Below are 16,031 nucleotides of genomic sequence, written 5' to 3'. Positions count from 1 at the left end.
CATACTGTGCTAAACTCACCCGGTCATTATAACTGTAGAGTGGCTCCTGTCTTACAGCTGCCTGGTGGAGGAACCTCGGAATTCATCTCCATAGCCCCTTCCCCCAGGATCAATTCACTCTCCCATGTCTTCATTTGGATGTACTGGGAGAGCAGAACTGTAGGAATCTAGACAGAGTAATCTCAATAGGACAGGCATGAAATAAGGATAAGATTAGAAGGGAGCATGCTCTGTGGTCTGAGAAAAGGTGGGATGCACTATGGCACTACTGATACTGAGGCCCTACATAAGGAGCTCTATATGCTAATTCACAGCCTGTAGTATATGGCTGCGCTCTCCAGCGGGACAAAGCGCTACGTGAGTGTGTCAGGGATGGGGTCAATTCAAATTGAAGGCAGTCAATTCAGGAAGTAAACATAAGTAACCATTACAAATTTGAAAAATCTGCATCTATTTTCAATGACTTCTCAATAAACTGAGGAGTAGAAGCTATTTATTTCAACAGTTTTTCCTTTTTGAATTTAAATTAAAATCACTTCCTGAATTGACTCCCTTCAATTGAAATTGTGTCATTAGAGCTCTGGGCCTCCATGCTTCTAATGCGGACTGTCCTCTTCAATGCCTGAATAAAAACACCATTGATATGAAGCAGGTGTGGTTGGCATAGGTCATTGTTTGAGCAGCAGCTAGTAAAACAACATATTTCACTGCACCTATTCAGACAATAAAACCATTTTTTTGTACATGATGTTATTTTATTCATTATAAAAGTCATCAAGTCTAAACAGTACAACTGAATAGATAGGATACATACATGGTGGAGAAAAAGTGTGACAACAACCTTCATTTATTCACCTTTCCTCTCTGGAGAATTGCACCACAAAATCAAGTTGAAAAGAAACTGCTGTAACAATAGTAAGCCAGTCAATGTTTTCCAGTAACAATCTTTAAGACAATTATTTTAGTATACAGTGACATACTAGTTGACATTAGAAAACCAGAAGAGAACCATGAGAGGGAACATTCTAGAATGCATGAAATGTTTAGCTGATAATGCACAATATGTCATTGTCTCCTTACCTGCTCTTACAGCATGGTAGAGTGAAACAGAGAGAGCGTCAGGAAGACAATGATCTGTCTTCTTCACAAACCCATTGTACACTCTAGAATGTGTGTGTGTGTGTGTGTAACAACAGATACGATAACTGCACAGCAGCCGAGAAAAGGAGAGATGAGGAGACACACAGAGATCAACTAAGACACATAGACAACATCTTCAAATTAGAGTACAACTCAATAGTACAAAACAAGCAATTCAAAATGAACCATTCTATGAAATATCAAGTTAATGATTATTAGTTTGAATTAGCATTAATTACTCTTTCACACATCGTTTTAAACTGAATCTATTAACGTATCTGAAATCCAGCTTGATCCTGCTAATTCCATAGATTCTCATGCAAAATGTTTATTAGTGAAAAAGTCAAGCCCTTACCCTACTCGTAGGGGTTAATGTCAGTAGTTCCTAGAGTTAATGTCAGTGGTTCTAGACCGACACAGTGTCAGTAGTTTGACACCAGCAGCGTCTATAGTACTGTACCTAAAGATGTGAGAGCACAGAGAACAGTCATTACCTCACTCTGTTTCTTTGACTTCATCCTCCTCCCACAGGATTTGTACTCCCAGGACTAATGGAGAAGCCATGAACAAAATATAATGTGAACATAGAGGTGACTTTTCCAGAGTCAACAGTCTGTATGTACATAAAGAAGCCAACCCCTTCAGCAGGCTGCAGCAGAATGTAGTGTGGGTCATAATATTCTATTAATCCCTAATTTAGTATCACCCAGAATCTGGACCACCAGCCTGCTAGTACACAGGCCTAGCCCATGGTGTGTGTGTTAGTCCACTCCCAGGGCTCGGAGTTGTCGCTCTATCTCGTCGTCAGAGATCTGCGTTTTCCGTTTAGGAGAAGCAGTAGGGAGACTCTTCCCTGCTGCTGGGGCTCTCACCATCTGAAACACACACACATTACAACCAGTTAACACTGGCACTGGTCTTACAACACACATCCCAACAGGTTAACACTGGCCTTACAACACACAGTAGAGTAGCCCTTCTGCATAGAAAGCGGTGGTGTATTAACACATGCTGTCCCCCAGGGGGAGTGGGTTCCCTGCCAGATGGACAGTCACTGTAACTGCCTCATTTATTGCCACACACAGGACACCTACAGGCAGTCTACAGCACGTGTCAAACTCATTCCACGGGGGGCCGAGTGTGTGCAGGTTTTCGCTCTACCCTTGTACTGATGGATGAATTAAGGTAACTAATTAGTAAAGAACTCCCCTCACCTGTTTATCTAGTTCTTCATTGAATGGAACAAAATAAACCAGATACTCGGCCCTCAGTGGAATGAGTCCTGGTCTACAGGCTATCATCTCATAAAGACAGGCAGGCTACAGGCTGTCATCTCATAAAGACAGGCAGACTACAGGCTGTCATCTCATAAAGACAGGCAGGCTACAGGCACAGACTACAGGCTGTCATCTCATAAAGACAGGCAGGCTACAGGCACAGACTACAGGCTGTCATCTCAAAGACAGGCAGACTACAGGCTGTCATCTCATAAAGACAAGCAGGCTACAGGCAGACTATAGGCTGTTATCACATAAAGACTAGCAGACTACAGGCACAGACTACAGGCTGTCATCTCATAAAGAAAGGCAGACTGTCATCTCATAAAGACAGGCAGGCTACAGGCTGTCATCTCATAAAGACAGGCAGGCTACAGGCAGACTACAGGCTGTTATCTCATAAAGACAAGCAGGCTACAGGCACAGACTGTCATCTCATAAAGACAAGCAGGCTACAGGCAGGCTACAGGCTGTCATCTCATAAAGACAGGCAGACTACAGGCTGTTATCTCATAAAGACAAGCAGGCTACAGGCAGGCTATAGGCTGTTATCTCATAAAGACAAGCAGGCTACAGGCACAGACTGTCATCTCATAAAGACAAGCAGGCTACAGGCAGGCTACAGGCTGTCATCTCATAAAGACAGGCAGGCTACAGGCAGACTACAGGCTGTTATCTCAAAGACAAGCAGGCTACAGGCAGACTACAGGCTGTCATCTCATAAAGACAAGCAGGCTACAGGCAGGCTACAGGCTGTCATCTCATAAAGACAGGCAGGCTACAGGCAGACTACAGGCTGTTATCTCATAAAGACAAGCAGGCTACAGGCAGGCTACAGGCTGTTATCTCATAAAGACAAGCAGGCTACAGGCAGACTACAGGCTGTTATCTCAAAGACAAGCAGGCTACAGGCAGACTACAGGCTGTTATCTCAAAGACAAGCAGGCTACAGGCAGACTACAGGCTGTCATCTCATAAAGACAGGCAGACTACAAGCAGGCTACAGGCAGACTACAGGCTGTTATCTCATAAAGACAAGCAGGCTACAGGCAGACTACAGGCAGACTACAGGTAGACTACAGGCTGTTATCTCATAAAGACAAGCAGGCTACAGGCAGACTACAGGCAGACTACAGGCAGACTACAGCAGTGGTATTGAAACTTTTTCAGCAGGGACCCTAATTTTTCCACCGGAATTTCCATTCATTCTCACTAGCAGTCCAAATCTAATGACAACCTTAATCTATGAATTTAGATTTTTATATTAACAAATAACCTTTAAATCATTGCATTCATCTCTTATTAAAATTAATAGAAACCAATTAATGCATTTACTCAAAATTGTTTTTCAAATCCTTCTTAAAACCGTTTGTATATCGTCACACACAATAATCTACACACACACACACTTATTTTATTTACATTTTTGCAACCCCACTGCAGTTCCCCCGCCTACAAGCAATCTTCCATAAAGACAGGCAGGCTACAGGCGGTCTACAGCAGTGTTCCCCAACTGTACACATTGTTGTCGTAGCTCCGGACAAACACCTGATTCAACTTGTCAACTAATCATCAAGCCCTCAAATGAGTTGAATCAGGTGAGTTAGTCCGGGACTACAACAAAAATGTTAGGTAGGGCTGTGACGATACCAGTATTGCAATATTTTTTCCATGACAAAAATGAAAACACGAAGCAGTAAGAACACGTTGGTCCTTTAAAAACCTGCTGTATGTAAAATATTGTGTTGTATATCTTGGAATATAAATAAATGTGACTCTGGAAGACAACATTATGGTTCCAACATTAGGGCTGTTTTCTTAAAGAAATTAAATCCTCTTTGTGTTTCGTTTTCTTACCATGATACTAACGAGTATTGCAATACTGGTATCGTCCCAGCCCAACTGTTGGGTACTCTAGGACTAGAGTTGGTCTCCCTCCCATTATGACAGGCAGGCTACGGGCTATCCTGCTACTGTCTTTGTCTGCTACACCTCAAAGCATCCAGATGGGAGAGGGCTTTGAGGTGATACAGGACCCTCTTACCTTTCCAGAGGACTACTTATGGGGAGAAGTGACTGGGGAACGGCATCGGGCAGTATGTCTTACCTTTCCAGAGGACTACTTATGGGGAGAAGTGACTGGGGAACGGCATTGGGCAGTATGTCTTACCTTTCCAGAGATCTCGATCCCGATCTCATCCAGAACCTGGTTCACAATGTCCTGAGATTCTTCCTCATCTCCTGATTCCACAAATATCTCATCTAACGTATCGTTGACTGGAGGGAGCAAGAGAGAGGGGTAGAGGGGAAAAGGGGCAGACAGAGAGTGAGAGGCAGCGAGACAGAGGTCCTAGTCAGTTTACCGTTAAAAGGTCATTGAACCACAAGGCAAACACACTGATCTGCATGATGTTTTTGGTTCTGACAGTTTTTTTTGTCAGGCACTATTGTCATTCTTTTAAAATGTTTAAATCCTAGGCTAGGGAGCCAATGATAGCAGGTCTTACTCATGTCCTCGGTCATGCCCATCTTCATGTTCTCTTTCTGGAAGTCCTGCATGGTCTGGAGGGTCTTCTGCGGATCCATCTTCTTGTTCACCGCCTGCATTGTCTGGACAAACACAGAGACAGACAAGACTTACACCACCAAAACTGTTATATTACACAGACACAATACACAACTCCCAGAGCATGTACGCGCATCATAAATACATAGATGGATTCTGCCTCTTCATTCTGTGTGTTATCAGCCATGGCCTAGTTTCACGCCGGAGCCTCAAACTGCCAAATGAGCTGCACATGTCACATGTAATTAGATGTCATTTTTGTACTGCTCAAAAACCTTTTCAGAGCATGTCCCTGTTGTTAGTGGGTCTCTCTGCAGCCCCATAGTCTAGATGAAGCTAGAAGTGGGCTGTTTGGTGAGACTTTAATGTTGTTTTCCCTCCACTCTGAAGCCGTGGTAACACAAGCATGGTAACACACAAATGCTAAACACATTCCTTTTTTTGTTACAGATAGGTCTAATTCTGAGACCAGCCAATCAGACAACCTGGTCATGACTAATTAACTACCACACAGAGAAAACACTCCGATCAAAAACAATGCACTGATTAGAAACAGATTAATACATGAATAACTACATTAATAAATACTTTCAGACTGCAACTAGTTCACATTCTTAGCTCTAAACATTATGGGCTTATAGTCCTATAACCAGGCTAATTAGAGATGCTACTTTATACATTACCAGAAGACTAATTGATAATAAACTAAGATGTGTAAGGATGTCATCTGATCTGTGTCTCTGAGCTGTGAAAGGGTATAGGATGGACGAGGGTGAAATGAGAATCTCTACTCAATCAGACAAACATTACCATCCTGAGGGGCTGACAGGATATATAACAGACTAATCATCACACACACTCAGAGATGGAGAGGAATCCTTTGAACTGTTTTGGAGAATCTGTTTTAATGTTAACTGGGATAGTCGGTCTGCTTTTGGGCCTCATTTACACAGACACATATAAATGTATGTGTGTGTGGAGCAACAATACAAATTTAAAAAAATGTTAAAAACTGATGACTTTTAGAGGCCCAACATCCAAAATGTGATGGTCTGCGTGCCTGTCAGAATGTGTGTGGTGCTCTTTACCTTAGCCGTAGTGGACATGGCTCCAGCCATCTTCATCTGAGAATTCATGACCTTGGTCTGTGTGGACATGGAGGTGACCTTTGAACTGACGGCATAGGTCCGGTTCTTCTGCTTCCTCAGCTGGACCAGCTGCTTGGCCAAGATCTTACACGCCTCACGGTTCCCAGACTTAGCCATCTTCTTTATCTCCATCTCCTACAGGGGGAGGGAAGGAACAGGAGGAGGAGGATCAGCTTCTGACTGGCTTTGCATAGATTTTAGATTCTTCAAAGTAGCCACCCTTTGCCTTGATGACAGATTTGCACACACTTGCATTCTCTCAACCAGCTTCATGAGGTAGTCACCTGGAATGCATTTCAATAAACAGGTGTGCCTTGTTAAAAGTCAAGGATATGTAAGGGCTATTTGACCAAGAAGGAGAGCGATGAGTGCTGCATCAGTTGACCTGGCTCCCACAATCACCCGACCTCAACCCAATTGAGATGGTTTGGGATGAGTTGGACCGCAGAGTGAAGGAAAAAAAAGTGACCCTGGTTGAGAGACTGCCAATAACGTGCAAAGCTGTCGTCAAGGCAAAGGGTAGCTACTTTGAAGAATTTAAAATATATTTAGATTTTTTTAAACACTTTTTGGTTCCTACATGCGATCCTGAGTGGCCCAGCGGTCTAAGGCACTGCAGCTCAGTTCAAGACGAGTCACTACAGACCCTGGTTCGATCCCAAGCAGTATCACAATCGAGTACCATAGAGCGGCGCACAATTGGCCTAGCATCGTCCGGGTTAGGGGAGGGTTTGGCCGGTGTAGGCCATCAATTTAAATAAGAATTTGTTATAAACGGACGTACATTAAATTTTTTAAATGATTCCATGTGTTATTTCATAGCGTTGATGTCTTCACTATTCTACAATGTAGAAAATAGTCTAAATAAAAGACAAACCCTTGAATGAGTAGGTGTGTCCTAACTTTTGGTACTGTACAGTCGAGGCCAAAAGTTGAGAATGACACAAATATTAATTTCCAAAAAGTTTGCTGCTTCAGTGTCTTTAGATATTTTTGTCAGATGTTACTTTGGAATACTGAAGTATAATTAAAAGCATTTAATGAGTGTCAAAGGCTTTTATTGACAATACCATGAAGTTTATGCAAAGAGTCCATATTTGCAGTGTTGACCCTTCTTTTTCAAGACCTCTGCAATCCGCCCTGGCATGCTGTCAATTAACTTCTGGGCCACATCCTGACTGATGGCAGCCCATTCTTGCATAATCAATGCTCTGAGTTTGTCAGAATGTGGGTTGTTTGTCCACCCACCTCTTGAGGATTGACCACAAGTTCTCAATGGGATTAAGATCTGGGGAGTTTCCTGACCATGGACCCAAAATATCTATGTTTTGTTCCCGAGCCACTTATGGCAAGGTGCTCCATCATGCTGAAAAAGGCATTGTTCGTCACCAAACTGTTCCTGGATGGTTGGGAGAAGTTGCTCTCGGAGGATGTGTTGGTACCATTCTTTATTCATGGCTGTGTTCTTAGGCAAAAATGTGAGTGAGCCCACTCCCTTGGCTGAGAAGCACCCCACACACGAATGGTCTCAGGATGCTTTACTGTTGGCATGACACAGGACTGATGGTAGCGCTCACCTTGTCTTCTCCGGACAAGCTTTTTTCCATATGCTCCAAACAATCGGAAAGGGGATTCATCAGAGAAAATTACTTTACCCCAGTCCTCAGCAGTCCAATCCCTGTACCTTTTGCAGAATATCAGTCTGTCCCTGATGTTTTTCCTGGAGAGAAGTGGCTTCTTTGCTGCCCTTCTTGACACCAGGCCATCCTCCAAAAATGCACTAACACATGCCTGCTGCCATTCCTGAGCAAGCTCTGTAATGGTGGTGCCCCGATCCCGCAGCTGAATCAACTTTAGGAGACGGTCCTGGCGCTTGCTGGACTTTCTTGGGCGCCCTGAAGCCTTCTTCACAACAACTGATCAGCTCTCCTTGAAGTTCTTGATGATCCGATCAATGGTTGATTTAGGTGCAATCTTACTGGCAGCAATATCCTTGCCTGTGAAGCCCTTTTTGTGCAAAGCAATGATGACGGCACGTGTTTCCTTGCAGGTAACCATGGGTGACAGAGGAAGAACAACGATTCCAAGCACCACCCTCCTTTTGAATATTCCAGTCTGTTATTCGAACTCAATCAGCATGACAGAGTGCTTTCCAGCCTTGTCCTCATCAACACTCACACCTGTGTTAATGAGAGAATCACTCACATGATGTCAGCTGGTCCTTTTGTGGCAGGGCTGAAATGCAGTGAAAATGTTTTGGGGGGATTCAGTTCACTTGCATGGCAAAGAGGGACTTTGCAATTAATTGCAATTCATCTGATCAGTCTTCATAACATTCTGGAGTATATGCAAATTACCATCATACAAACTGAGGCAGCAGACTTTGTGAAAATGTATATTTGTAAAACTTTCAAAACTTTTGGCCACGACAGTACACATCAGTTTCCCCAGGGAGCATTATTAGATTGTACACAGTGTAAATACTGTGATTTGGCTATGGTCTAAACACCTGAGAGCTAGCAGCCCCTCTTAGCTTTGGTAAAACAGCCTATTGCCCCGAGGGAACACACACTGCAAGGCTGTAAAGCCATGGCCCCTGGGAAACGATACAGCTGCAGCCCTGTGTGTCTCGGATTATTCTGAAGAGCCAGTCCTCAAAACAATTATTGATTAATTATCATTGTTGACATTTTTTACAGGAATAATACTCCCATCCCTCCACCCCTTCCCTCTGTCAGAGTGTAGTGAGGGTTAAACTATCATTAGGCTGATCAGTGCTATGTAAAGTGGAGAAGAGCTGAGTGAAGGAGATGATTATTCAGCAGAGCCAGTCTCCTCCTCAGGTAGAGCGCTCTGCTAAACAGCTGAGTAGGCAGATTTCCATTACAGGACCATTACATTACCCCTCAGACGCACAAACAGGTGCAGTCAGTCTCTGCCTGCTAAACATATTAATGATCAGAATACAGAACATCTTAATAATGAGGCTGCTATCTGCCATAAAGCAAAATTACATTTAAAGATGTAACAGTGATTTAGGACGGGATGACAAGTGGTGCTGATGTGAGCTTATTACTGATATTATATTAGGAAATTAGGAAATACCATGGTTGATTAGGAAATTCCATGGTTGAACATGACCAATGGTACAACTACCTGGGACAATTAGTTTTTAATTCAAATCAGCCCCTCTGTTGGATTTGGTCTCGGAGTGAATGCACGAAAGAAAAAGCCTGCAAAGCATCCCCCCAAAAAAAAAAAAAAAAAAAAAAAAAACATCTAAAAAGAAAAAAATATTCCTATTAAAATCTGGTACAAAATATTCAATAGTGTAATTTTACCAATTGCACTATATGGAAGCCAGGTTTGGGGCTCACCTGTAATTACGATTATAAGCAATGTGCAAAAAACCCACATACAGAATTCTGATTGCAAAAGCCCGAGGAACATCTCATGACCATTAATTCCTTGAAGTATTTACATAGTATATAACTTACAAGTAATACATAGTGTAACCATCATCCATGTATATTTAGTTATTTATTAGCCATTCTTTTTAATAATCTTATTTTATTTAATTAAATGTATCAACCAAAGATTACACTATACAACAGCAGTAGTGTTGTACCTGTAGACATGATCATGTGACCTAGGCATATGTCACACGTGACGACTTCATAGGAGTGTCATTTTAACGTTTTTTCTTTTAATTAAAATGCGTTGTTGGGCAGAAATGACTTCTGGAACATGTGAACATTCATGTACCTTAATAAAAAAAACGTGTATGCCATCTGTAAATACAAATAAATGTGTTAAATTATGAGCCTAGTTGGTTTAGCCATGGAAAAATACAGGAAACTTCCCGCTAGCCATGAATGGCTGAGATAATGGGTGGGCTGGACATGCCGGGAGATAAGTTCGGATTGGTCTGCCATGTAGAATGCTTCTGTCTATAACATGAGCTGCTCAGTATGTGTAGACAACCCTTTCTACCACGGCGTATTTTGACAGTGTTGCATTGGTGCAATGAGGTTAATAGAGCTATCGACAAAAATCTGCGGGAAAAAGTAGTGATGGAGTACTTTCTGGAGGACGATCGTGCCATGCTGAATCTCTCAGACTCTGAAAATGAATCAGACGATGAGGAAATCCCTGATTTAGGTAAAAACATGTTAATTGAACCAGACGTTGTAGATTCTTCCCCCATCACTGTCATCAGAAGAAACAGCGCTCAACAGTGTCGTCTCGGAAGAAGTTGAGCGAGTTTTGAAATCAGTGGAATGCCCAGTGGAAGCAGAGATATGATTACCAAATGCAGAGAGTCCAAAAGAGAACACATAAGGATGTTGTATAAAACACCTGTGTCCAGATTACATCTTCAAACTAAGGGAAACCATGGTATCCATGACAGAGGGAGAAGCGTTCATCCATATATACAGGTAAGAGTCTAGCTCCATGTTCAGATATTATACGTTTCTAATTTTGTCAGAAATCTGTTGTCATTGCAAGTTAAAGCGTACTGTTAGCTAGGTAACGTTAGCTGGCTGGCTCGCTCGCTAACATTACATGTATCATCTGTGTAGTAATATTGTTTGTATCTCAGAAATCCATTTACATTGCTAGTTATAGCCTAATGCTAGCTAGCTAACATTGAACCTAATTGGTTAGCATTAGCTACCTACAGATTCATGCATGGTGCATGGCATTTTGAGTTGGGATTATGGTTCATTCTTTAGCTAGCCTGCTACATTTCTGAACACAAGACTCCACTATGCAAGTCACCATTTCACTGTACCATTTACACCTTATGTATCTTGTGCATGTGATAAATAAAGCTTACATTTAATCTGATATAGTATGACAGAGACGGTAATGTGAAGAACAGCATGACCTGCACCAAAATCAGATGATGATACAACCCAAGGACTAGATAAAGTGTATTTTGACTAATACTTTCTGCTACTACTTTCACCACTTTTAATCTTTGTTTACTACTAGCTTGTTCACTATGTTCAGCACATGGCCTCACATGTGAATCGTTAAAGAGAGGGGTGGGGCTAAGGCATAAGAGGGTTAGACTATGCTGAATAGTGTAGACAAAGAAGGGCTTTCAAGTTGGTGTACAAAAACTTATATGGGTCATTTTTCTCAAAAGTGGGGTTAGAGGTTTGTCAACATTCAAAGCAGAATGACTTTACCATTGTTCCTCAACTGCAGGTTATGATATTCAATTTTCTAGCTCTGAGTCTCTACCTTTATCCAACGTAAAAAAACACCATTTCAATTTTTGCTACATTGGACCGAATCCAGGTGGTGGGTCACATACAGTATGTACTATTATTAATACTGAAATTAACTGTGTTTCATTATCCTCATTGCACTATATTTACTGAAATGCTGTACCAATATACTGCTTTGGCAATATGTACAAACTGTATTTCATGCCAATAAAGCAATCTGAATTTGAGAGAGAGGGGAGAGGATTTGGTAAAACTGACAGATGAATGATGCTATCAAATAACAATGTACATAGAGACAGACTGATCTAATGCTCACTGGACCAGGGCAATAATTCAGCTAGACAGATGTGACAAAACATGCTCTTTTTCATCTGAATAATGAACCAAGTTGTTCTATGGAATAAAGTGGCTATAAATTCAAATCATGGGCTATCCCTGTATCCATGCCAGTACACACACACACACACACGTGTTCTACTTCCTCTTTCCCCTGTAGCTATTCTACCTGTCCAAAGTTGTCTTTTCTATCCCAGTGGTTAGCTAAGCAGCTTGTAGGCCTAACAGACAGATCAGGAAAGGGATGTGAGTGGAGGTAGGTAGGATGGAGCAGGATTCGCCTTGAGTCATTTACACACATTTGATGAAATCAGCAGAAAAGGTTCTACTGAGAAACTAAAACCTGCTGCCGTCCTACAGCACTTCACAGGGTGAGGGGGTCTCACCATTTGTTTCTCTTGTTTCTCCAGAGCAGCTCTGTCTCTAGTGATCTGTCTCTGAGTACCACGAAGCTCCTTAGTCTGTTCCTTTATAATGTCTGAGAGAGAGAGAGAGAGAGAGAAATTAGAAAAACATTTACCCTACGAACATACAGTTATTGAATCAAACAGTTTTTTTTGTAGACAGACAGACATGCTGGACATTGGGCTTTCTGTAAAGCTATAGAAGCAGAGTACCATTCTGTTCACATGGGTAGATAGACAGGGACAAAGCTCTGGAAATTCCTCATTCACAGGGCTGAGCCTGGACTCTAAACCATTCCTGCCTCACACACTACCCATTACCCTGACATGACGTGTGTAACACAGTCCGACACACGCTATGCTCCAAATACCAGACTCAACTGTACACAATAAAACTGGGTTCTTTATTAAATGGATAATTCCTTAATAACATATTACTTTTAGAAATATTGGCAGGGTAAACTATGTGGAGTCTTGTTTCAAGGGTTTCCAATAACAATACACCAGGCTCCTGCCTTCATATGTACAACAGCAATAATGTAGCAAAAATAATAATCATTTGAATCAATGTTTTAAGGCAGGATAAAACCCTTGAAGTGTAGCATCAATGGGAACAATATAGGCACAAGCATGAGGTGAACTGAATAAGTGAAGGCATTCACGGAGAGATGGTCACACAGCAGCAGTTCCTAATATAAGGCTGTGGAGTATGAGTTTGGAGAGCAGTCCCAGAGAGAGACCAGGCATGTCTGTAGGCAAGGGTACACTGTTCTAGCCATTTCATCCACACCGCCTCACACATTCTCTCTCTGACACACACACAGCTGTGAATGTGTCCCGGCCATCCCAGCTCCCGTATTTGGGTAAAGGACACGAGGATTCCCAGAGATTCTCTCTACAGTGGAATAGGTACCAGAAGCGCTACCAACAACCTCTAACACAACATCTAAATTGAGCCTGGATCAAAACGCAAAATATTCAACAGAAAATTAATCTTTCTTTCCTCAAAATAAGGTTTTTCCACAAAACTATAAAAAAGGTATAAATAAAACATTTAAAAACAATAACAGGAAAGTATTTGTTTAATATTCAGGTAATTCCTGCAGTGGAAGTCCAAAACTGAAGCATACAGCAGTGAAGTTGTGTTATTGTAAAGCACCTCAAACTTTTAGAAGAAAATACATGAGGAAAGTGAAAGAAAAATATATTTTTTTTCTCCCCCCCCCAAAAAAATACTGCAGTAAAGTTTTTACAGATAAATGTCGCAGAATAACAGGCTCTCAAACTCTCAAAAAAATGACCATAATGTAAAAATAAAACATTTAAAAAATGACCTGAAAGTGAGAATCCTTGCTATAGGTACCTATGGTGCCCTCATCACCCCAACAACTCCAGAGAGAGAGAGAGCTGGACCACTTGTGAGAGTGAAGCGTAGTATCTACGTGCAGGGTGACGTATCGACAACGTCTACAAGAGGGTGGGGTATTGTCTACAAAACTCCACCAGCTATTCTCTGCCCGCCATCACACCCGCACGCCCTACCATGGGATACCAGCGCTTCTCGACACCGGGCAACCTTGGCACCCCACGCCCAGAGAGAGGAGAGAGAAAGAATGAGAGAAGGGGCAGAGACGCTGAGATATCCTATCAACGATCTGGCCTTGAGTAAACGTACAGTACAATCACAGTAAGTGAAAATTGATTCTCCATCAATGAGACCATGGTCATGAAATATAACTTATTAATATTGAATTAGGTAGAAACTTGAAATTGATTATATAAAAACGTACAATATGTTTTTGTTTAATAAAGTTATTAGTGATTCAGAAGTAATGTATTGATGTATTCTGAATAGTCTGAATAGTTCTGTTGCATTCTGACCCTGTAAGACCAAGACATTTTGACTGATAAGGCCCAACATTTCAATGGCTCAAGGAAATACACAATAAGATGGAGAAATTTCTTCCTCTTCTTAACTTTTCTTTATCAAGAGACACCTGAAAATCAATATTTGAGGTTCTTCTTTTAACATATTGCTACATTTTCAAAGTATCAGCAGCAGCAAAATGCTGCATGGCACGTGCTGTGTTATCTTTACAGGCAGTTTGAACTCACTCACACACACACACACTTCACTGTTGACTTTTGGTTTCCCCTTGCGTCATGTTTGACTACTATGAGACAGGAAAACTGAGAAGTGTTTTACAGTCAAACATAGCCTAATTGAAATCTTGACATGATCATTACTAGTGTTGGGAATTGCCAGGGACTGCACCATATGATATTATCACGATACTTTAGTGCCCAAATTATTAAGATTGAGAACAATTGGAGTGTTGGTGCAGCAGGTACAGCCAGCTAGCGCAAAAAATAATATTGCGATATTGTCAAAACGATACAGCAAAAATTATTTCCCGATATGTAACTGTATTGATTTTTAGAGAGTAGCGGGAATGGATCGCGCAGACAGTGTGATAAACCTTACTTATATCCATCTGTCTTTAACTGAACAGAGTGAAGTAACAGGGTCTCTGGATCACATGTTTCTCTCGTGTGAACAAAGCTTTCTTACAGGTCCTACACTGCTAGAGGCTGCTAATCATGGAATTAATCTGTTCCAGTCAGCAGGTAAATTACAAAGTAACCATTAAACATACTAGGCAGCATCATCAAATCAATGTAACAATGTACTAATTTAGCCTAATACAACTACACTGTTCACACGATGGTCAAATTGTGACCAGTTTTTTTTTTTTTTTTTTTTTGCATTTAGCAACTTCACAAGGAACTTTCACTGATAACGTTACACAGACAAGTGGAATAGTAACGTTATATTGTCTAGTTTCAGACTGTGACACAATCTAACTTGAGGGGATTCCACGTTGACCAATGTCATTGTTGATTTTGTAACAAACATGCATCTTCACTTTTTAAACTGGTGTCAGGTGAACTGGTAAAACAGTTCAACTGGCTCGTTCAGTAGGCAAGTCTATGTTCGTTAGTGGCAGAGTCTGGGTCACACCAATTCAAACAACTTTGCTACAAGCCTACTAGCAGTGGAAAACAAACTTACCGTCGACTGTCTTCTTCTTGAATAGAGAAGCCATGGCGCACAAATTAAAACCAAATACTAGGCCTAAATACAATGTATGTGCTTCCAGGCCGTGGGCAGCTAAACTGTAGCTCTAGCAACAAGCTGAGACTTCCTGGTCGAACTGTTCCAGCCTTTCACATGACATCCCAGACTCACCGCCGACTCTCTGACGTCACCACGGGACTCTCACAGTTCCCCTTGTCTCCCATAGAGAGCGCTACTGCTCCAACGCAAACGGAGCTCTTTTACCATATCAACCATATCAACCCGCACAGTGAACTGGGTTAGATTTTTTATTAAAGTTATCAGTGATTATTTTATCAACTCTGCTCAGAAATTGCAGAGTGAGTAGAAAACGAGGACGGTAACTTTGAGAAAAACGCCCTCTATGGAAAAGTTTGGTAAGATTTAGATATGTGCATACTGGCTATCCTTAGACAAACACTCTTTGAAGGGAAATAATATTTATTTTGTTCTTTAATAAAAATAGAAACCCAAACATATTCACTTTAAATTGTACTACTTTATTAAAAACTGATTACAATTCTTCTCTCTAACCAAGTGGATTATGTATCTTTAGGCTCCCCAACTGGTATATATAAACACGTTTATAGATCTAACTTCATAATATTATATATACATAACTTTTTTCTAAATGACAAAATATTAGATCAATGTACCTCAAAATCGTTTTATTGAAGTGACTTAAAAAGTTGAGATGAGACAGATGACATTTTTAGTTGAGCAAGACAAGTGGCATCCAGGCTAACAGTTGGTGACACCTGTGAAATGACAGGATGGGGGCGTTTAACCTCAAGACACCAGA

At 41.4% G+C, this 16,031-nt stretch overlaps 1 protein-coding gene across 1 annotated transcript; it reads right to left on the bottom strand.

Annotated features, from left to right (window-relative positions):
* Positions 1-1,146: 1,146 nt before the first annotated feature.
* Positions 1,147-15,349, bottom strand: LOC112225508 (charged multivesicular body protein 2b). Its single transcript, XM_024389531.2, has 6 exons — positions 15,185-15,349; positions 12,094-12,185; positions 6,072-6,266; positions 4,925-5,027; positions 4,588-4,694; positions 1,147-2,015 (listed from the first exon to the last, which is right to left on the bottom strand). Exons 1-6 carry the CDS (start codon positions 15,216-15,218, stop codon positions 1,902-1,904), a joined length of 645 nt encoding a protein of 214 aa, XP_024245299.1. The 5' UTR covers positions 15,219-15,349; the 3' UTR covers positions 1,147-1,901.
* Between the last annotated feature and the right edge of the window lie 682 nt (positions 15,350-16,031).

This window comes from Oncorhynchus tshawytscha, linkage group LG26, assembly GCF_018296145.1.
Source record: "Oncorhynchus tshawytscha isolate Ot180627B linkage group LG26, Otsh_v2.0, whole genome shotgun sequence".
Classification (NCBI taxonomy): Eukaryota; Metazoa; Chordata; class Actinopteri; order Salmoniformes; family Salmonidae; genus Oncorhynchus; species Oncorhynchus tshawytscha.
This window is presented reverse-complemented; position numbering and strand designations above follow the sequence as displayed.

Excerpts from the sequence above, each read along its gene's own strand:
- LOC112225508 (XM_024389531.2), bottom strand. The coding sequence starts at position 15,218 with ATGGCTTCTCTATTCAAGAAGAAGACAGTCGACG. Across the intron at positions 12,186-15,184 it reads CAAGAAGAAGACAGTCGACG|ACATTATAAAGGAACAGACT; the intron begins GTAAGTTTGTTT and ends TCTCTCTCTCAG. Across the intron at positions 5,028-6,071 it reads CCATGTCCACTACGGCTAAG|ACAATGCAGGCGGTGAACAA; the intron begins GTAAAGAGCACC and ends GTGTTTGTCCAG.